Source organism: Cannabis sativa, chromosome 1, assembly GCF_029168945.1.
Source record: "Cannabis sativa cultivar Pink pepper isolate KNU-18-1 chromosome 1, ASM2916894v1, whole genome shotgun sequence".
Classification (NCBI taxonomy): domain Eukaryota; kingdom Viridiplantae; phylum Streptophyta; class Magnoliopsida; order Rosales; family Cannabaceae; genus Cannabis; species Cannabis sativa.
The window spans coordinates 45,675,526-45,697,418 of record NC_083601.1 but is presented as its reverse complement, the minus strand read 5'-3'; the positions used below and the strand labels follow the sequence as shown (position 1 = coordinate 45,697,418).

General features: G+C 34.2%; 4 protein-coding genes across 5 annotated transcripts; 2 read left to right on the top strand and 2 right to left on the bottom strand.

Annotated features, from left to right (window-relative positions):
* Positions 1 to 201: 201 nt before the first annotated feature.
* On the bottom strand, positions 202 to 1,274 carry LOC115707858 (pyridoxal 5'-phosphate synthase-like subunit PDX1.2). The gene has a single exon (XM_030635945.2). The coding sequence runs from the start codon at positions 1,272 to 1,274 to the stop codon at positions 369 to 371; it is 906 nt and encodes a 301-aa protein (XP_030491805.1). The 3' UTR covers positions 202 to 368.
* A 4,748-nt stretch (positions 1,275 to 6,022) lies between these two features.
* Positions 6,023 to 10,936, top strand: LOC115707855 (kinesin-like protein KIN-13B). Of its 2 annotated transcripts, none has more exons than XM_030635940.2 (12): positions 6,023 to 6,589; positions 6,819 to 7,022; positions 7,321 to 7,509; positions 7,724 to 7,825; positions 8,040 to 8,117; positions 8,218 to 8,299; positions 8,505 to 8,664; positions 8,749 to 9,051; positions 9,276 to 9,494; positions 9,610 to 9,949; positions 10,041 to 10,106; positions 10,299 to 10,936. In XM_030635940.2, the coding sequence occupies exons 1-12, from the start codon at positions 6,425 to 6,427 to the stop codon at positions 10,476 to 10,478; spliced, it is 2,088 nt and encodes a 695-aa protein (XP_030491800.1). In that variant the 5' UTR covers positions 6,023 to 6,424; the 3' UTR covers positions 10,479 to 10,936. The 2 variants fall into 2 exon arrangements, with proteins under 2 accessions (XP_030491800.1, XP_030491799.1); XM_030635939.2 differs by having other exon boundaries at positions 6,093 to 6,589; positions 6,816 to 7,022.
* A 1,518-nt stretch (positions 10,937 to 12,454) lies between these two features.
* Positions 12,455 to 13,556, top strand: LOC115707854 (large ribosomal subunit protein eL37x). The gene is made up of 4 exons (XM_030635938.2): positions 12,455 to 12,613; positions 12,743 to 12,878; positions 13,069 to 13,170; positions 13,281 to 13,556. The coding sequence occupies exons 1-4, from the start codon at positions 12,611 to 12,613 to the stop codon at positions 13,328 to 13,330; spliced, it is 291 nt and encodes a 96-aa protein (XP_030491798.1). The 5' UTR covers positions 12,455 to 12,610; the 3' UTR covers positions 13,331 to 13,556.
* Positions 13,557 to 14,673: 1,117 nt separating this feature from the next.
* On the bottom strand, positions 14,674 to 20,797 carry LOC115707853 (uncharacterized). Its single transcript, XM_030635937.2, has 15 exons — positions 20,329 to 20,797; positions 19,396 to 19,789; positions 19,126 to 19,300; positions 18,869 to 19,008; positions 17,554 to 18,751; positions 17,378 to 17,478; positions 17,112 to 17,256; positions 16,549 to 16,617; positions 16,422 to 16,467; positions 15,997 to 16,343; positions 15,807 to 15,886; positions 15,562 to 15,697; positions 15,279 to 15,462; positions 15,100 to 15,182; positions 14,674 to 15,022 (listed from the first exon to the last, which is right to left on the bottom strand). The coding sequence occupies exons 1-15, from the start codon at positions 20,435 to 20,437 to the stop codon at positions 14,888 to 14,890; spliced, it is 3,342 nt and encodes a 1,113-aa protein (XP_030491797.2). The 5' UTR covers positions 20,438 to 20,797; the 3' UTR covers positions 14,674 to 14,887.
* Positions 20,798 to 21,893: the final 1,096 nt, after the last annotated feature.

Sequence of the window (21,893 nt, the reverse complement as noted above, 5' to 3'; positions counted from 1 at the left end):
TACAAAACACTCCATGTTTTGTTAAACTTAAAGATCCTTGTCTCCTTTCACTAGATTCTTTTGATATCATTTTCAAATCATGTGAACTAAAATCAATCACACTAGATTGTAGCAAGTGAAAAAATGAAATCTTTTGACAGAAGAACTAAAAAAGTTTGGTACTTTAAGTCAATTATAAGAGAACAAGATTAATACCCAAGATTTTATGAACAAAACCAGAATATTATTCTCACTCATCTATGCTTCAACATTATATAAAAAGCAAGTTTAAGATCAGATTTGAAGTACAACTGATACCCAAAAACAAGCAAAGCAACTCTTCACTAAGTAAAGTATATAAACCTCAAAGAGACAACCATGGTTTAAACTTAAAACTGTTCAATCCTATCCTCATTGAGGTTCAGACCAGCCATGGCATCAGCCAAACCAGTGCTCGTTTCCACAAGCACATGGGGATCATTGTAATGCCTAACAGCCTGAATTATGCCCCTCACACGCTTGTACGGATCAGAAGAATTGAAAATCTCCGAACCCACAAAAACACCGTCGCATCCCAATTGCATCATCAGTGCCGCATCGGCCGGTGTCACAATCCCTCCGGCGGCAAATTGAACTACGGGAAGACGACCCATTTGCTTGGTCTGAGCAACCAGATCATAAGGCGCAGCTATCTTCTTCGAAAAGGCAAACACTTCATCTTCATCCATGTTGTTCAAAACCCTAATCTCCCCCATTATTGATCTCAAGCTCCGTACAGTCTCGGAAACGTTACCTGAACCTGTTAATTCCCCTTGAGTCCTTACCATAGCGGCTCCTTCCCTAATCCTGCTCAAAGCCTCCCCAAGATTTCGACAACCACAAAGAAATGGTGTTCGAAAATTATGCTTGTTGATGAAATTATCCTCGTCGGCCAAAGCCAAAGCTTCGCTCTCATCGATGTAATCAACACCGATGGCTTCTAATATCTGAGCTTCAACGAAATGCCCAACTCTAGATCTCGCCATTACAGGGATCGAAACAGCTCGCTTAATCTCCTTAAGAAGAGATGGATCAGCCATTCGAGAAATCCCTCGGTGGATTACCGGTTCCGATACAATAACAGAGCAAGCACCGGCATCTTCGGCGAGCTTAGCTTGGTCGATGTTGGTAACTTCGAGAATAGCTCCACCGCGAAGCATTTGAGCTAATCCGACCTTAATGGAAAATGGGTTGTTCTTCTTGGTATCGGTAATGGCGTTGGTATTGTAGACCGTTACGGCGCCGTCTTCAGCCATGATTATTTGCAGAGAAGAATTATTTGGAATTGGGTGAAATGAAAAACAGAGTGGATTGAATTGTAAGGATATTTTTGTTTAGGGGTAAATATATAAAAGGGAAAAAATGAGGAAGAAGAAGAAGAAGAAAGGGAGTGACTTTGGTATAATTGAGTCGAGTCGAGTGAGTTCGAGAAGTTTCGTAATTGGGTTAGGTTATATTAGTCGGTGGCATTGGCAATGGTATAATAGCTTGTTTAAGCTTTGGAATCTTCCATTCCATTCTTACATAAAGGCATCATCTCACACTCTTTTACACCTATTCTATGGGTTTAGGAAAATATAGAAAAGAAATAAGAAAAACATTGGGAGGGCCAAACTTTTTTTTGTTTTAATTTTGTACAATTTTTTTTTTTGCAAAACTTCTTTAAGTTTATTTTTTTTTTTTATAAATTTGACACACACCAATTAAATATTATCATTATTTATCAATTGGATAACCATTGTATACATCTGTGTATATGTAACAGTAAAATTTCAAAGTCGATAAAGTGGTAATTTAGTTAGAATTAAATCGTAGATATATATAATAGTTGAAACTAGTCTTCCAATTAATAACAATTATCAAGGTTATGTGATTTTATTTCCCAAAAAAAAAATATATATTATGTAAAGTAAAAATACAAGTTATTAATTTAAATAGTTATTTTATTTCTATTAAAAAAAATAACATACTAATGCTTCTATTGATCTCGTGAATAGCATTTGTAGCTTGAGAATGGTGACTCGAGATATTTATAAGATAGTTTTAGCTACTGTTTTTAGAAGTTAGAAGGGAATTTTCAACTAGAAATAATAAAAGCTCTTGCTCTAGGTCATGGAGTCACTCAATGCAATCGTTTTAGATTTCACAACATTTAGTTTGAATCTAATTGGAAAGGCTAGGTTGATAAGCTAAATTATTCTTTTAATTTAGATTCATCTTTGAGGTTAGTATATCAAATCATCTTCTAATCATTTTAATATTGTGAGCTTTTTTTTAGTCCATAATTGTTAATATTATTCCTGATACTCTTGTTAGGTTTACTTTATCAACAACTATAAATACGGTCTAGTGTGAACTGAATATTCTCATTGTATTAAACACTTTATTTTAGCTGATATCATTTATTAATGATATCTCCTAATTTTTACACTTGTTGAATTCTTAGCTCTTTTGTAGTGTTTTTTGAAACTATTTTTCAAAAAATAATAATAATAAATAAATAAAAATAACATACTTTTGTACTTTTTTTTCAATGCGAGGACAATAATTCTATCTAATAACTTATCTAATTAATGCACCCTAAGAAGATGGAAGCTAAAGACTACTGTCCCAAACTGCAATGGACCAAAAAAATTAAAACACTTTAGCACTAACTAATTCCAAACTGTATTTTGACATAATATTTATGAGACTACTTTAGCATTTAGCTTAGTTGAAACTTAATCATCAATAACTCGAGTAATCTATGAAAGAAGAGTAATTGGTCATTTTAATTTTACAGTAAGTCACTTTAATACTGTAGAAATATTGGATGAGATATATTTTTTGAAAATGGTTGTTTTGGGTGTGTTCTCTAATACTTTATTAATCAGTTTTTTAATTTGATAATTAAAAAGTAATTATATATTTATAAAACATTTTAATTTAGAAAATGAGATTCAAAATTTTAAAAACAATAAAAAGTCACATACTTTCAAACAAATTTTAAACATATACATTAATTATTAATTTATTTATATTTTCATTTATCAATATTTTAGACCACGAATCGAGCACTAGTCCCGACCTTAAATCCAAACTCGGACTCCGAACCCTGGACCCATAACTCGAACCCAAACTTCACCCAAACCTAAACACAAACAGGGACACGAACCCCCGACCACGGACCTGAGCCTCGAACTCTGGACCCAGGACCCAGACCCAAACGTTGGACCGAGACCCGAGCCTTGGACCTTGGACCTGAACACCAACCTGGATCCCGACCTCGAACAAGGACCCCAACTCAAATCCCAAACCCATACCGTTACTTGGACCCGGACCCAGATCCCAACCTAGACCTCAATCTCGACCCTGACCCTAGACCCTAGACCCCAACCCGGATCTCGACCCCATCCCCAACCCCAAATCCAAACCCAAGACCTGAACCGCGAAGTCTAAACTCGACTTAAATAAAAACAAAAAATAAAAAATAAAATTTACAGAACACACTTTTATTTTTTATTTTTAAAATTGAAAAACAAAAGTAGTAATAGAACATATTTTTGTTTTTCAAAAACCAAAATTTAAAAATAAAATTTTACTTTTAATTTTATGATTAAAAAATTAAAAAACAAAAGTGTTACCAAATCCTACCTTAAAAAATAAAAAAAATTTACTTTTATTTTTGTAATTAAAAAAATTGAAAAATAAAAGTATTACCAAATGTCACTTTAAAATAAAGGTTAATTTGCGGCAAAACTTCTTCAACTTTGAAGTTTATCACGATCAATCCCCTAGACTAGAAAAATCAAGGCTAAACTCTCCAACCTTCACAATTGTTTTGATCTCCACTCTTATGTTAGTGAATAATTATCTTTTTTACCCCCTGTACTTATGACACTATACTATTATGCCCCTTAATCTATTCAGCTTGTTATAAATAGTCCTTGTATAATTTTATATGCATACATTTAGTCCTTCTGTTTATTTTGTTTAAAAATACTGTTTGTATTGATGATGTGGTATTATAACAAAGGATAGAGTAGTAATTTCATCTCTTTTTAGAGGAAAAATTGACTATGAGGTGGCATAATAACTGACAATGAAAGATGATTAAAAAATGATTTCATAACCTTTTAAAAAAATTTAATAAAAATAATTTTATTAAAATAATTCCAATCGTTTTTTAGCAGTTCAAATTAGAAAAATGTGTAAAATTAGGATTCTACAGTATTTGAAGAGATGTATATCACTAGAAAGAACATGAGATTTTTGGAAAATTAAAGTAATGATATTCTATTTTTTGGGATGTTATTTTTCATTTTTTTTTCCTGTGATTGTAATTTTTATGACTTGTAATTTATTTTCCTAATGGTATATAATTTTTCAACTACTATCTATGTATAATGCCACATTATTAATTTAACAGTCAACTTTAGTCAATTTTAACAAAATTAGATAAAAGGATTATACTATTTCAACTGATATATTTTAGGGGGTATTTTTAACTACACTTATAAATTAAGGGGCATCATAGTATAGTGTCATAAGTACAGGGACTAAAAAAGCTAATTATTCTATGTTAGTCAATTATTGTTAAGCATAGATCTCCATGTGTATACATAAGTAAACATCACATATTTTAATTAGCCCACGTAATATATATTATTTAAATATTATAAAAAATAAAAAATAAAAGAAAACTAAAAAAATAAAATCAAATCATTATAAAATTTTATTATTTTTTTTCTCTTCTTTTCTTTTTCATTGTGTCGAATGTTATTACTACCGTCAGTGTTACCATTACCACATCACTATTACGCCCATCACTACTATTACCCTAAATCAAATAAAAGTAGAAAAATAGAGTAATAGAGTACTGAGGAGTGCTACCGTCAATTTTCTATTACAAGCTCATAATCAATCTCAGTATCCAAAAACACATAATATATTTTTTTTTCATAGCGGTGTTTGTCATAGTTACAACATAATTCCTGTAAATTTTTAAAAACTTTCGAATAGTTTACCTTACCAAAAATAAGTTTGAGGTTTTTTAACACGCGTAGTAGACTAAGATATCAAGAACTCTGTTTTCGGTACGGTAAACTATTCAAAAATTTTAAAAAATTTACAAGAATGATATTGTAACTATAATAAATATCACTATAAGAAAATTTTGAAAAAAAATATTATGACATGTAATTTTAAGTATAAAAATTAACTAAGAAATTGTAATTAGGGTAATTAAGTTTTTTTTTCTCCTAAACTGTGACATGTACCAAATTATGTTCTCTGAACTTTTAAGTTCGTTAAAAATACCCTTGAATTATTGAGATTGTTGGATTTAAGGACTTTTGTCCAATTTTAGTAAAAAAAAAGTATAACATTGATGAAAGTTCAGGGAGTATGATTTAGTACATATTAAAGTTCGAGGGGCATAATTTGGTAGATATCAAAGTGTGGGAAGTATAATTTAATATATAAACAATCACTCAAATAATAAAATTGAATGAAATGAAATAAAAGTATCTAAATTTAACAATCTCAATAATTTAAGGAAAATTTTTAACTACCAAAAAATTTAAAGGATATGATTTAATATATATTAAAATTTAAAAGATAAAAATTATAATTAGGCTTTTAACACTCCTTGTAATAATAACATAATCAACTCCAACAATACAACAAAGAGGTAAATTTCCTTGACAAATCTTAACACCAAAACAGAATTGCCCAAGACAAAAAACAAGTGTAGTGCGGCAGTGGTGGGTCCCGCAACTTGGTTCGGCCAAGGAGATTGTGGTACTGTTCAAACTCCACCGTCCGATTAACTCAACTCCTCAAGTCACCTAATCGGAACACGTGGCGTTCGAAATTTGAATATGAAGTCGAAGCGCCCAATTAATTAAAAAATAAATAAATAATATATACATTTTTTGAATAGGCAATATCCAATGTGGACCCCACCACGTGAGACGTTGGGGAAACATAAATTAGAGAATAGAGACTAAGAAGGGCCCATACGACACGTCGTCGTTTAAAGACTCTTCCTCCTCCTTCCATTTAAACCACACACTCGCACGTGTCAAATCCAATCTCGCACGTGCAAAGCTTTTCTTCAAAAATTCAAAGCTTCTCTTCTTCTTTTTCTTTCAATCTTCCTATATCTTTGGGTTTACTCAATCATCAAGCTCAGCCTCCATTACTGCTTTTTGATTTGAAATGGGTTCAACTTCAATCTGAGTGAGGCCTTAGCTCTCTGATTTTACATTTTTTGTTGCATTGCTAATATCTGAGAGCGATTTGTTGTCGTTGTTGTTGTTGTTGTTGAGTGAAAGAGAGAGAAAGTTTAAGGCTTTCCGATCCAAGATTCTCAGAGAGGGTCGGATCGGTCGAGATTTGAGCTGGGTTTTCTTCTGAGAAGAGTATGAACGGTATGGGAAGACAAGGGCAGAGATCTGGTACTACTGGGGTTCACCATCAGCGTCAATACTCAGATAATTTTTTGGAGTCTTCTTCTAACGGGAGATGGCTTCAGTCAGCTGGTCTTCAACATCTTCAGTCTTCCAACGCCTCTAGTGCTATTCCTCAGGTGAAAAGGTTTTTCTTTTTTTTTTTTGTGGTTTTGGTTTTGGTACTTTGTGTTTTCTTTCCCAGAAAATCCGTTAAAGTGAAAGAGCCTATTTTGAAGATAGATAGATGGAGGATTTTGCGTGTGGAGATGGGTTTAGACATATGATTTTTTTGATCTTAAGATCTGAGTCTATAATTGGTATCTCAGCTGTTTGACTGTGCTACTTTGATGGTCGAATTCGAAGCAGGATTTTGGTTTCTACGGTAGTGTTGGTGTTGGTGGTGGTGGAGCGCAAGGGTCTAGAATGTATCGGAGTGCCCAGAGGGGCTTCAATGATTTTTACATGGAGCCAAATACTCCTCCGAGGAGGAAGAACAGTGATGACTCGCCTAATGAGTTTAGTCCTGGACTGTTGGATCTGCATTCTTTTGACACCGAGCTTCTCCCTGAGGTGAGTCTCTTACATTTTTTTTCGCTAGGGGAAGACTGCATTTTGCTTTCTTGTTTTGATTTAAATATGTTTGTAATGTGTGAACTCAAACATTTGATTTGATGAACTGATTCTGTAGCTCTGTTGAAACATATATTGAATTGGTTTAAACTGAAATCTCTGTGAATAATAACTTGCATTGTCATTTGCTCAATCCATTAAGAAAGGTGGTAGTGAGTTTCTTTACCCTTTTGTCTAAATTAGGAAGTGCATATTTGGCCATATTTTCTGCTAACATCCTTTTATATGTAATTGTTAGATGCCAGTCTCTGGTCTGTATGATGGTAATTCTCTGTATCCTCCTGTTCGAGGCCGAAGTTTTGATGATTCTGAACCATACCTTACCAAGCAAACAGGCAGAGCTCGTGGTTTGCCAGAAAACAACCTCCTGAAAAGTATTGCTGTAGACAAGGAGAAAGCCAGTGCTGTAGCAAAGATCAAAGTTGTGGTATGCCTTTCTCTTTTCTGTTCCTCAACTAGTTTCTAATCATAACAGAGGATGTGATTTCAATCTAAATGGTTTGCTTTGCTTGTAAGTAAATGTGGTTTTAAATTTCTGTATTCTAATCAGCCTTAACAATATGGTTTAATCTGGATAAGATTGATTATATGTCCTCTTAGTGCTGTTATTTCAACATCTGAGATTGATGCTGTGGTTACAGGTTCGGAAGAGGCCACTTAACAAAAAGGAACTGGCTAAGAATGAGGAAGATATCATAGATACATATTCAAATTCTCTAACCGTTCATGAGACTAAGCTCAAGGTAAATGTTGCATTTCTTATGCTAAGTTTTTGCTTGCTTCATTATGGGCCAATTCAAGTAATATTTGTGAGAAAATGAAAATTCAATTCAGTATTTGGAACTAATATGAAATATCACAACAGGTTGTACATTTTTTATTGTTACTTTTTCATTTTTATTTTGTATTGTACAACTTAATAATCCAAGGCTTTATATGTTTCTTAATTTTTTGCAGGTTGACCTTACAGAATATGTAGAAAAACATGAATTTGTTTTTGATGCAGTGCTGAATGAGGAGGTGTCAAATGACGAGGTAATATTCTACTTTTAGAAAATAATAGTGCTGAACATTATATCGTATTTGGATGTAAGCATATGTTAACATTCCTAATATGCTGTTTGTTTACTTTCAGGTATACCGTGAGACTGTGGAGCCTATTGTTCCAATAATTTTTCAACGCACAAAGGCAACTTGTTTTGCTTATGGACAAACAGGTAACTACAAATCAGTTTTGATGCACAATGTGACAACTTTTTTACTTTGAAGATGTGTATGTATATATTTATCTATTTTTCTACTGAAAGTTTAGATGTTTCGCCTCTGTATTAGTTGGATTTAGCTTTTCTATACCATCTTTGAGTTCTGCAGTAAATTCAAGTGTGCTTACATTATTCTGGTTCTTCTTTGTATCCCTTTCAGGTAGTGGAAAGACATACACAATGAAACCATTGCCTCTTAAGGCATCACGAGACATCTTGAGGTTGATGCATCACACATACCGCAACCATGGATTTCAGTTGTTTGTGAGCTTTTTTGAAATATACGGGGGAAAGCTTTTTGATCTCCTCAATGAACGAAAGTAAGTCTTTTTGTCATTGATCTTTTTACATTCTAATTGAGATTCAAAGATTTGGCCCTAAAGGTAGAACCCTATTTCAATCAGGAAACTTTGTATGAGGGAGGATGGAAAGCAGCAAGTTTGCATTGTGGGCTTGCAAGAATACAGGGTGTCTGATGTAGAGACCATAAAGGAGCTCATTGAAAGAGGAAGTGCCACCAGAAGTACTGGTACAACTGGTGCAAATGAAGAATCCTCCCGTTCACATGCCATACTTCAGCTTGCTATAAAGAGATCAGCTGACGGCAGTGAATCAAAGCCTCCCCGTCTTGTTGGCAAGCTCTCCTTCATTGACCTTGCTGGAAGTGAACGAGGTGCTGACACTACAGATAATGATAAACAGACAAGGTAATATCCGCATCACAGCTATTAATTGGGCTTTAATAGAACATCTTTAGGAATAGGATGGTATCTTAAATAAATGCAGTCTCTCTGGTTCCCATTAATCACTTATTATTGTGTTTAATGTTTTGGAACGCTATGATTGCCTATTGTCATGTTACCCCTTGATATCTGTTCTTTCTCTGTCTGTAGTCTACTTATATTACTAGTTGTTTCTAATATTGGTGCAGAATGGAAGGTGCTGAAATCAACAAGAGTTTGCTAGCATTGAAAGAATGTATTAGAGCTCTTGACAATGACCAAGGTCACATTCCATTCAGAGGCAGTAAATTAACTGAAGTTCTTAGGGATTCTTTCATGGGTAATTCACGCACTGTGATGGTGTCATGCATATCACCAAGTTCGGGATCTTGCGAGCATACTCTCAATACGCTGAGATATGCAGATAGGTAAAAAAGAAAAAAGAATCACACTGATAAAAGCATATTCGGTTCTTTTATTAATTTTACTCGCTTGTCATATCTGGCATTTTAATGTTCATTATTATGAAAAATTCTAATCCAGGGTGAAGAGCCTCTCAAAGGGAAACAACCCAAAGAAGGATGTGTTGCCTCCAACCTTGAACCTTAAGGAGTCAACAACAGTGCCCCTATCTTCTGCTTTACAAACTTCCTCCACGTTTGAGGATGAACAAGGTGAGAGTGAGGATTTTGACACTCCTGAAGAAACATATGAGCCTCCACCAAAATCGTTATGGAAAAAGAACGAGAAGCTAGGATCGTTTGGTTTTTCAAATGCAGAAGAAAAATTACGGAGACCCAATGGTCAGCCAAAATGGAAAGAAACGCCAAGGGTTGATTCCAAAAGCTCACATTCAGATGATGATTTGAATTTCCTTTTACAGGTGACTGGGAAGATAGTGACTTTTCTCATTTGACAAGTGATGAAAACAATAGTAAGTCTTTTAACATGTTTTTGTGGTACACTCGTTGCAGGAAGAGGAAGATCTTGTTAATGCTCACAGGAAACAAGTGGAGGATACTATGAATATTGTTAAAGAGGTATACAATTCATTAAAATAGAACTAGTGTTTGGAGTATCAAGTTTAAAATACCAATGTACCACATTTTGACCGTAGCTCATATATTTTTTGGATAAGAACGCTCCACACAGAATTTTATTTCTGAGTGTAAATTTTATCAATTCCAATCTATGCTGTCTTCTTCATTTTGGATTCTTATATTCTTGTGCAGGAGATGAATCTTTTGGTTGAAGCGGATCAACCAGGGAATCAGCTAGATGATTATGTTTCCAAATTGAATGCCATTCTATCTCAGAAGGCTGCGGGGATCATGCAATTACAAACCCGTCTGGCACAATTTCAGAAGCGTCTGAAAGAACACAATGTTCTTGTATCTTCTTCTGGTTACTGATTTGATGTGGAATTTAGTATTATTTTCTCTGATCAATTGGTGCTGCTTAGGAATAATAGATATAAAAATTTGGCATGATCATAGATTCAGCAGCTCATTGTCATAATTGGTTGGTACTTCTGTGTATTGTTGAGAAACTCTACTCTACTAGTTGGTAGCTCGGACGGAGGGGATTGGATTGTTTTCCATGGCTTGGCGCACAATACGATACTGGTGTGGTGATGAAGATTGGCTATCATTTTTAATAGCCATATTTCATGGGATTACCATGCCAGAAGAAGGCTGCTTTTGTATAGCTCTGCATCGTTGTAATTTGATTATTGAATAGGCGGTCCGATGGACCGGAGGTGTTTCATTTCATGTGGATTTATTTGGTTGATTGATTGGAAATCATGTATTTCTATTCATTTTCTTTCTATATCAGGAAGATTTATACACACCCTGTTTTTTCTTGGTTATCATGTCTTATAATTCTTTCTGTCTTTACATTGTTTTGAATTTTATTTGAAATGGCTTTTTGAGAAAATATGAAAATATATTTAAACCACAGAAATACAGCCTTGCCATAATTCTTTTTTTTTTTTTGAAACGCCTTGCCATAATTGGAAAATGCAAAAGAAATATCTTTTTATTATTGTGAAATTTATTATTAATGAAAAATATAGAAATTGGCTTATTTATAGACAAGAAGTTTTTCATTTTGAAATAAGTCAAACCCAAGCTTGTTAGTCATCATTACGGTTCGTATATTTCACTACAAATATTTTTAGGAGTTTAAGTATTATTTTATTTATTTCATCAAAAAAAAAGTATTATTTTATTTATTTTGAAAAAAATGATCTCATTTACAACCTTCAGAGGGAAAAGAGTGCTAAGGCATCAATACAATTAGAATGGTTATGCCACCAAACATAATGAATATTCAAAGAGAGTTAATTTAAATGTGAGCCACACTATTAGGAAAAATGACATTGAAAAGAGTACCACCATCTTTTGGTAGCATAGGCAAGCAAGATCCTAGATGCCCAAAGCCTCAGCAATATGTTTAACAAGGAGACGAGTATCAATCAACATGAAAATGAGTTTTTAAAATAAAACAGTTTTCAAAATTCTTATTTTTCAGAACTTTTTTTAAAATCGTTTTCAAAAATGTGCCAAATTGTTTTCAAAAAATAATTTTCTGTTTTTAAAAAGAAAAAACAGTTTTTTAGTTATGATGCTAAACATGCACTTAGTAATTCTAACCTTATAATGAAAAATGACATTAATAAGAGTACCACCATCTTTTGATAGCATAGGCAAGCAAGATCCTAGATGCCCAAAGCCTCAGCAATATGTTTGGTAGTAACAAGGAAAAAAAATAACAAGGAGACGAGCATCAACATGAAAATGAGTTAACAAATCAAAGAACTAGAAAATGGAGAGAATGATAATGAATTATTCACCAACACCTTTTGTCCAACTGTAGGTCAAAGTCCAAATTCTCCTCCCAGTATAAAAAGATTAGGGGATTATTATACAGAATTTCTTTTCTTATTAAGAATGCAAAAGTAAAGTATTCCAAAAAAAATATATACATATATATTAAAAATAAATTAAGGTATTTAACAAAAGTGATATAGAAAGGGAAATTTATATGGTATACTGACTTTTGCCATTTTTTTACAAAAATACTGTCAGACGGTATTTTTTACTTTTTTACTGTATTTTTTTATAAGTTTCATACTGCAGTATACTGTGTTAAGTTTTTACTAGTATTCTACTGGTGTTTTACTAGTGTTCTACTGTTGTTTTGAGTTGTTCTGCTTTGTGTTTTACTGGTGTTTTATAAAAACACAGTATTTTTGAAAAAATTTCCGTGTGACAGTATTTTTGTAAAAGTTAACACAAATTCTAGTATTTTTGTAAATTTCCCTATAGAAAAAAGAGAATAATGAAATATTTTTTTAAAAGCCCAACAAATTGGGCCCAATAGAAAGTCGGCCCAAATAGTTCCCCAATTTGTTTCCAACCCTAGACATTCTAAAACCCTCGCACTTGGCTCTTATAAACTCCTCTCAGCGCCGCTTCCTTCTATTTAGCCAAACTCGTCCTCTTCACCGCCTAAGGTTTCTTCATTTCTCTCTGCTACAATGGTACATTTCTCTCTTCTCATTTGCTATCTCTACTGTTCTGATATCATGCAATTTTGGTTGATTTCGATTTTGATTCTTGTTTACGTATTGAATTATTATTATTATTTTGTATTGCGATGAAATCAATAGGGTAAGGGAACTGGAAGTTTCGGTAAGAGGAGGAACAAGACCCACACTCTCTGTGTGAGGTGTGGTCGCCGCAGTTTCCATCTCCAGAAGAGTCGATGCTCGGCTTGTGCTTACCCAGCTGCCCGCAAGAGGACTTGTAAGTTTCTTTCTTCATCGTCTTAATGTTACATCTTGTTTTCACAATCGTTATGTATGAATGTTAATGAATCGTATAACGAATCACTTTAGGTTGTACTTAGATAATCATAAAACCATTTTTTTTTCCTTGGAAGAGTTTCATATTGGTGTTTAGGGCTTTAGTTTAATTTTGTTTCATTTAATTCTAGACAACTGGAGTGTCAAGGCGATCCGTAGGAAGACCACCGGCACTGGAAGGATGAGGTACCTTCGTAACGTTCCTCGCAGATTCAAGAGCGGTTTCAGAGAGGGTAATGATGATAACTTCTTAGTTTTATTCTCCATTGTTGTGAGTTTTGTGATGGGTTTTTCTTGTTTGGCTTTTGTGCTGATTCAGTACGTATTTGATTTTGTTTAATAGGAACTCAAGCAGCACCCAGGAGCAAGGGAGCAGCCGCTGCAACCGCATAAGGTGCTTATAGAAGGTCATTTTGATCAGATTTGAGCAAACTTGTTATAGCTTTACAAAGCTTTTTTTTCCTTTTATGTTGGGCAAGTTTTATAAGTACATTGTTTGTTGGAGAGTTTAAGACCTATTTCATTAGTAGTTATTTGAATGTAGTTCTAAATTTTGGACAAGGATGGTAAGACTACTGTCATTTGCTCAAGTTTTAATGAAGTTTTGATTCTTATTTTATTGTTTAGTATTTATTTTTCTTGGGCGGTTTGATCTCTTTCCTCTCTACAATTCAACCGTATATTTTTCTAAAATGTTCCCCATTTGGAAACTAGGGTTCACTTGTCTTGATTATTGTCATTATAATTTTTAGGGCTCACATTATTATAGATATTTCCATTTTGGAAATTTTAGTTCAGTTGTGTTCATAGCTCTCCGATCATTTAGCTAGTTCCTCCCTTTGATATCTAAGTGCAATTTTGTTATGACTTCGAAAGGATTATTTTGCTATATTTTTACACCAAAGCACGCCGACGATAACACTACATTTTTTAAAAACCAATCTTAGTAGTTGTGCTCACTGGGTAATGATTTGTTGCATGTATGCATTTTTTTTTCTTTAGCTACTAGAATATTTGGCCAAATCCCAATACGATCATTGTTGAAGCTATTTTTCAGAACTTACTGTGCATCATGATGTATTTTTAAATACATTGTATTTTTACCCCAAAATGATCATACCAAAACTGGCTTATCATCGCCGCTTTGTTTATAAGCGGAACGTTCATAGGTCTGTAGGGAATAATATTGTAAACTGCATGCATTACTTTATATTTTCTTTATTAGATTGAACTGTTTAATCCTGTATATTCTTACACGGCTTCATTAATTAAGAATCGTGTCGAGAAACTTAAAATATTTTTGTAATATGATTATCTCCATCGTATTTATTTATAATTTGATTAATTTTTTTAAAAAAAAACTATTATGTTGTTTTAAAATTATTTCTATATTTTCTCATTCAAACATGATATAACATAAAAAATTTATTTATTTCCCCTGGGTGTGATACAATGGGTTCAACGAAAAATGCTAAAAGGCACCATTTTTTTTTAGTTTAACTGATGATGCAACTTTTGTAATAATTTTTTATTGCAGCATGCAACCATGCTCAATTTGAAAATGCAATTTTTTCTTCATTTTTTTTTTATGATCAATTAACCTTAGAAATTGGATTTTAATTCGGTAATTTGAATAAAAAATGTGATCTTATTCTAACATGATGATTTATCATTTTTTATATATATATTTTTTTAGTGTAATGCCATATGTATAAAAAAAAATCGACAGGATTGTGTTTCTGTACGCAGTAAATATCATGTATTTGCACTTATCTAATGTCTTTTACGTACAATTTCGTCAAAGATGCTAGCTACATCAAAATATCATTTACACAACTCAGCTTTTCTCAATTCCACAAGGCAAAATGTTAAGATCAAGGGCGATGACATTTCGATGGCAAAATCTCAATTTGACAACAGAATTGTGTCATCAAAAATGTAGACACCGCTCTACTGCGGTTTAAACTCACCAAATTTATGTTTTTCATCATGCAATTGCTTGAATGTGTTGTCTAGTTCTGGAAATGCTGACACTAGAATGAGCTCCAGAACCTCAAAACCCACTTGCTTCAAGAAAACAGATGACTGCAAAGGCAAAATTAAGATGACAATCAACGAACCATGATTGATTGAGTAATCAACATTTTTGAAAAAACGCTCACCTGAAGAAAGAAATATAGATCCTTGGCACATTGTTCGTATTCCTTGCGACCAACAAGACCGACAATAGCTGCAGGTGCTTTCTCTGCATATCCGAAAGGAAAGAAGATTCTTAGGCTAATGAAATGCCAACTTCCAAACTGTACATGTTAACAAATCTTTCATGACAAAATAGTAGTACCAATCATTAGCTCATATACAAGATTTGCACGTCGATTTGCTTCTTCTTGTTGGTCATCGGCCATCCTAGGCGACGATACTTCTGTATGTTGATGAGCACTGGGTGAACCCGGGGATGTGTTAGAAGGTGATGGTGCACGTCTCTTTGGGTGTTTGGTTAAGAATATTCCATCAGGCCAGAGTATCTACCAAAAATAAAATGAGAACAACTGTTGAATAATTATGACAGTAATTAATTTTAAGGAAAAGGGGAACAGAGTTCTCTAGTAGCAATGGAATTTTACTTGCTCAAGTCGCTTGATCCCTGAAGCAACCACAGATCCCTTACGCAGAAGCTGGATTTTCTCTATTAACCAATCGTCAAAGGCATCTCCCATTCCTAGTTGCAGGATTTGTTTGGCCACCCAAAAAGCTTGTCTCCTACAATGCGCAGCATAGTTACATTAAAAAATAATCAGATGAAATGAAGATGTATGTAATCAGAATCTTGGATAGAAGAGACAGCTCCAAAATGAAACATACGAGATACCTGATCCATCCACCATCTTGGAGCTGGAGAATGACGTCGACCAAATCCAGTATGGGAACACTTACATTTGGTGGCACCCACTGAAGGAAAGAATTGTACGAGACATAGAAACACAAGGTTCATACCTATGCCAAGTGCTAACCAAAAATATATTCAGAATGGGATGAACAGACAAATTTTATTTGTTTACCTCTGTAGGAAGGGTCAGGTCATTTGCAGCATCTAACGACTCTGATGCTGCCCTATCACTTTCTCTACCTTTTAAAACTTTTCCCGACTTTCTAAGTGAGGATACATCTTTTTGAGCCTTTGTTTCAGAAGCACCACCAGAATTATCAAATGTCTCTGTAGTTTCTTTACCTAGAATTTTCACCGGTGAATAATTCATAGCTTTTGGTGTGTTTAATCTAGACCCAGATGCATTATTCCTCATTCGTAATGCAGGTTCCTGACGTTCTGTATTTAAAGAAGAGCCGTCCATTCCACCAACGTTTGAAACCCCTTTACTTCTTTCAGATGGCTTATCTTCTAGGCCAACTATATAATTCCAAACAAGCGCAATAAGATTTTTTTTTTTTTTGAAAGTTACATATGCATGAATAGATCATAATCTACCTGACAAAGTTTCAACTATGGAGAAGGAATTGGAGAAAGTATATGTCTGCACCAAATAAAATTAAATTGTATTAAATACCACCAATACCAAAAAATAAATCTCATTTCTTTTTGTCTAATTGCATACCTGAGAATCAACGCTCAGAAAATCCCAAACTTCAATTGATCCGGAAATTGTTGGAAGCAGCATAAGCTTCTGAGGAATATGAAGACATAACAACATCACGAAAATATTAGACAACAGGAAAGATTAATAGATAGGAAAGGAGAGGAATTGCATATAAATCCTAGACTCCTTTCTATTGGCTTATCAACTTAAATCCCATACTTATCAGTTAACAACCAATAAATGTATGTACGCATGACTATTTAACCAACTCCAGTCACACCACACTGAAGAACATGAGTAGTTAATTAAGTGAAAGATGCATCAATCTGAAGGTAAATATACACAAGGTTAAGCTAATGGATAAACAGTAGTAGCATTTAACAAATGAGTTCTAATGCAAATCACGCAAGTAGACATACCAGCAGCAAAACAACAAAGTTTTCCCATGAGTCAGAACACTTAAAATGTGGAAAGTAAAGATATGATATTACGTATAATTTAAAATCATCCAGTTGACCAGATAGCCAGTAACAACATCTCAAAAAATTAAAAAAGGACAGAAGACTGATATCATCATTAACCTTCAAATAATCATCAAGCAATTTACACCGTTCTCGAATGACAACTACATCCAAACCAGTTGACAGAAAATGTTTCGGTGGCAGGTGAAGATTATATTCAGAAAACATTTTCAGACGCCGATGCAGTTCCTCAAAATGGCGAAACCTGTAGAAAGTATCAAAAGTTGCAAGCACGTAAAACCATAGTAAATCCCATTTATTTGACATGTTACAAAATAAAACACATCATATGAAGCGGGGGAAAATGCAATGTTAATCTATATTACCTTCTTTTAATTGACCAACTATTATTATTAACATCAACAACAGATACGGAGTAGACCGCAAATGTCCTTGAGCCACTCTTCACAATATTTGCACCCAATACCTGCCAAAGATAAACAGAATTAGCTAATACTCGGAATATATAAATAAATTAAAACATATTTTTTGTTTACTGTACCTCACATCTCAATTTATAAAATGAATCAACTGCCAGCGAACTTTTCAGAGAATTGACAGCCAGATTATGATTTTCAGCAGCAGAAGAAGAAAGTGCAGATGAAGAAGCAGCGGCACCACTATGAACCCTACCAAAACTATCCATATCAGAATCATCACTATAGTCCTCATCATTTGCTTGTCCTTTGGAAGACTTGAGTATATCTTGTCCATCCCCAGACAAGAAGCTTGTTCTCTCAACCTCCTGCCAAACATGCACATTCTGGTTGCTCGGTCGAGATCTTTTCCGACCAGTCTGGTTTTTATGTCTTTGATAGCGAACACGTCCCTTAGCAGTTTTCTTTGCATTATGGCTCTCAAAATTTTCAAGTGGATGATGAATGTGAGGAACTGCAATATTTCTATTATTCCTACCATCCCAAACTTTAGTTCCAGGAGAGCCAAGGCCTGTTATACTGCTATTTTCATCTTCAGAAGTATACGATGTGTCACTTCCTGAGTCTAGATACTCCCCATCTGAATTAACTAGAGATTGACTTGGAGTATCCTGAACTGTAAAATGGGCTGAGTTTGTCTCCTTGAACTTATCAGTATATCCAGACTGTATGTGACTGCTCTCAGAAGAACTCCCTCTTGTCACTTGATCTTTGAGATTGGACACTGCTTTAGTGCTATTCTCTGTAATCAATTTTCCATGTGAGGAGCCCTGAGAAACATGCTCATTTAAGTGATCATCACCTGCCTTGTTTTTGTAGTTTCTTCCTTTTGTCCACATGTTTTCAAAATGTTCTGGAGCCAGGGCTTGAGTTTTTCTGAGAGAAACAACATCCAACATATCACCCCATTCTCCTCCAGAGCGATGTCGTTGAATACCTGCCACATCATTAGTTTGGGAATTCATAGGCAATGAACTCCATGAACGGGTGGATCGAGTATCAATAGAAAGCAATGGATCTTTTGAAAGATTTCCATTGCCATTCTCTGCTGCGCGTGTATCTGTATCGCTTCTTGACTGGTCATTTTTTAATTGGACAAGTTCTACTCCAGTTACAGAAGAATCCAAGAATCTGGAAAAATGATCAGATGAGATATCTGTAAGTCCCTCTGCATTGGGTTGAGATGACTCAGATACCGGCCTAACTGCGTGTTTGGACTTGTTCATATTAACAACCACAGATTCAATTCGTTCATTAATAAACCTGTCACAAAATGTTGAAGCAAGTATTACTAGCAATACCAGCATATCAAGCAATAAAATGATAGCAGCATACCATGAAACAACATGATTGCTTCATATCAAACAAAAAAGTAAACACCTTGGACTGGCTAAGTTTAAGACAGGTCGTATTACTGCACACGCAAGTAGCTCTCGGGTAACATAACGAAAGAAAGAGCATTGCAGGTCTTCAGGCTTGAATGTGAAAGAAATGAGACCACTCATCATATGCTGCAAAACCTGAACATAGAGAAAGTACAGTCACTATAATTAGAAATAATAGTTTTGAATATTCCAGGTAAAAAGCACAGAATGCTGCCTAACTACTTGAGCGTAATCTTAAGAGAGATAAGCAACCTTGTGCTCAGCTTCAGCAGAAAATAAAGCAGGATGCAACTTCTTGTCAGCAAACATGATGAGTCTTAATTCTATGTCTCGGTGTTCAATTGTTAATATCCCTTCCTTCTTTTTAATCTTAGCTTGAGTCGCACGAAAGAGCTCCAAATGTGTGCAAATGAGATTAACCAGGTCCCTGCATCATCCTATGAGCTTCAGTTCCAGTAATTATCCTATAAATAAAAGTCAAAATCATAGTAAACTGGTCTGAGACATTGTGGGAACTAAAACCTTGTTAGAAGATCAATCAAATTTATATTTCTCATGCGTCCTGAAATCTCCCCAAGAACACCATTGATTATGTGCACTAGTTCCTCTGGACCTTCTTTATCAGGTGTTAACTTTGAGTACCAGAGATCAGTCACCCACTCAGAAACTATATGTCTAGTTAACTGATCTATTGCATCCTCGACAATAGGAGAATTCACTCTCCTTCTCCACTCAGACCCATCAACAACTTTAGGCCGGTCAAATGGTTTCTTTTGGGTGAGAGTGTTTGCAGCAGGCGGTTTGCTGTTATATGCTGCAGCTTTTCTCTTTGTCTCATAATCCAGTGATAGATAACGGCCGACTAGAATTAATAATGCAGCAGCAGGCAGATTGATCCAGACAGAGGAACTTGTCACTATAATAAGAGCAAGATAAGTTGTATCTTAAAGAAAGAGAATAGCATAAATGTCACGCACAACACAAGACACAACAACCTCACATACTTCAATGAAGCAAAAACTATAATGCGACCTATTAATTCCCAACAGAATATTATTTTCAACTTTGCATTAAATGAATCAAGAGAGAGAAAGGGAGTCAGAGATAAATACAGTATTGTATTTGTACCCAATTAGAATGAGCATTCATATCTGTAAATTAGATCAGTGACAGCGAGCCAGCGTGTAATGAAACTAGACAAATATATGAATAAAAGAATTCTCAATTGAAATAAGGGGAAAATAGATAATTACAATGCCCAATTGAAATCTGAATATGCTAATTAGAAGCAACAATGCATGTAAAGCTTGAAAATCAAGGTATTCCAACAAAAGAAAGTCTGCACAAAATTGAGCATAAATAATAGTTCTTTAACCAATTCACCAAACACAAATTCCAAAACATTAGAATAATAAGCAGCTAAGAAGTAGTAGTAGTGGTAGAAGTAGAACTCACATGACATGAGGTATGATAAACCCACAACGCAAATGGCCAGAAACACAATCCGCTTCTTGGCCTCCTCGGCCAGGTCGCGAATCGTCACCTGCTGCCTTTGGGAGCTCATTTCAAATCAAATCCAAAAATATTCCTCACACAAAAATCGAATTCAATGCCTCAATTCAATTGCAACAGTTCCGGTTTGGGATCACATAAAGAATCAGCCCAAAAACCCAAAATGAATCGAATCAAGAGCATTGTGGGGAGAGGTATGATCGGAAACGAGGTCGGCGCTTGGCGAAAAGGAGAATGAGAGAGTAGTTGTGAGAGTTGAATGGAACACGAGGACCGTTAGGTTTTGATTCTTCGTCCCTGTGGTTGCGTATCGTGTTTTTTTTTTTTTTTTTTTTGGGTGTCACTTTCGTTCTGGTTTAATTTTCTGGGTGAGAGTGTGTGTTTGGATTCAACCGCCAAGTCATTGAGGTTGGCGTTTTATATTTCATCTTTTCTGTACTCATTTTTATTTTATTTTTTCAAAAAATTAATTTTATATATTTCAATTTTCTTTTTGTTTGAAAATTAGTGTTGATTAATAAAAAAAAAATTAGACCTCATGCCTATTGGAGCCAACAAAATGGGTTAGACACGATAATACAACTTGAAATCTGCACGAGAGTTAGCGGGTTTGGGTTTGCCTTAAATGAGTACGGGTCGTGTTCTAGTTGACTCGTCTAACCCGTTTAATAAACGGGTTGTGTTCGGATTAACACGGCTAACACGAAACTGAGCTGTTAATAACTTATTTAAAGTTATTTCAGTACTTTAATAGGTCATAAACGTGTTGAATACTTTATAAGTGTGGTTGTCATGTTTAAACAAAATATACTTGTAAACAGGTTAAACGGGTCGTGTCCTGTCAACCTGTTTATAAACGGGTCGTGTTCAGGTTTAATTTTCTAACACGATTGTTAAATATGTCGTGTTCAGATCGAACATATACCTGTTATACATGAATCTCGACACGACACGAATACGACCCAAGAACAAGAATTGCCACCCCTAATGGCTATTACAGATAATAACCTTTAGAATTGCACTTTATGAGAAATAAAAGAAAAATTACAACTCAAAAAATAATTAGAGAGTCTATTATAATACAGCATATAATTATCAATATTCTAGTTGGAACATGTCTCATTGAGAGCTTTAATAACTTGCTCATAATCACTCTCAATAAACAAAAATAGTGCTTCCAATCAATCGCTATCTTTAGCACCATCCGCTCAAAATTAACAATACTTAAGTCCATATCCAATTGTGGTAAATGTATATTTTTACTAGTATATAATCTATTTTGGTGTAATAACAACCATAGCAAAACAATAAATAATATAAATATTTTGCTTAAAAAACTAATATTTTATATTATTTACATCAATAATTAATAATAACTAATTTCATGACATAATTATTCAAATAATTTATCATTATTTTTTTTTGAAAGAAAATAAAAATATTACATTAAAAGACACAAAACTTAAAAGGTCTTAAAATACAAAGAGTAGCTCAAAAGACTAAACAAC

Coding starts and splice junctions, on each gene's coding strand:
- LOC115707855 (XM_030635939.2), top strand. CDS start 6,425: ATGAACGGTATGGGAAGACAAGGGCAGAGATCTGGTACTACTGGGGTT. Junction 7,826..8,039: donor TTCATGAGACTAAGCTCAAG/GTAAATGTTGCA, acceptor AATTTTTTGCAG/GTTGACCTTACAGAATATGT. Junction 9,495..9,609: donor ACGCTGAGATATGCAGATAG/GTAAAAAAGAAA, acceptor ATTCTAATCCAG/GGTGAAGAGCCTCTCAAAGG.
- LOC115707854 (XM_030635938.2), top strand. Junction 12,879..13,068: donor AGCTGCCCGCAAGAGGACTT/GTAAGTTTCTTT, acceptor ATTTAATTCTAG/ACAACTGGAGTGTCAAGGCG. Junction 13,171..13,280: donor CAAGAGCGGTTTCAGAGAGG/GTAATGATGATA, acceptor TTTGTTTAATAG/GAACTCAAGCAGCACCCAGG.
- LOC115707858 (XM_030635945.2), bottom strand. CDS start 1,274: ATGGCTGAAGACGGCGCCGTAACGGTCTACAATACCAACGCCATTACC.
- LOC115707853 (XM_030635937.2), bottom strand. CDS start 20,437: ATGAGCTCCCAAAGGCAGCAGGTGACGATTCGCGACCTGGCCGAGGAG. Junction 17,257..17,377: donor AGTTGGTCAATTAAAAGAAG/GTAATATAGATT, acceptor TACTTTCTACAG/GTTTCGCCATTTTGAGGAAC. Junction 16,344..16,421: donor CATAGTTGAAACTTTGTCAG/GTAGATTATGAT, acceptor GGAATTATATAG/TTGGCCTAGAAGATAAGCCA.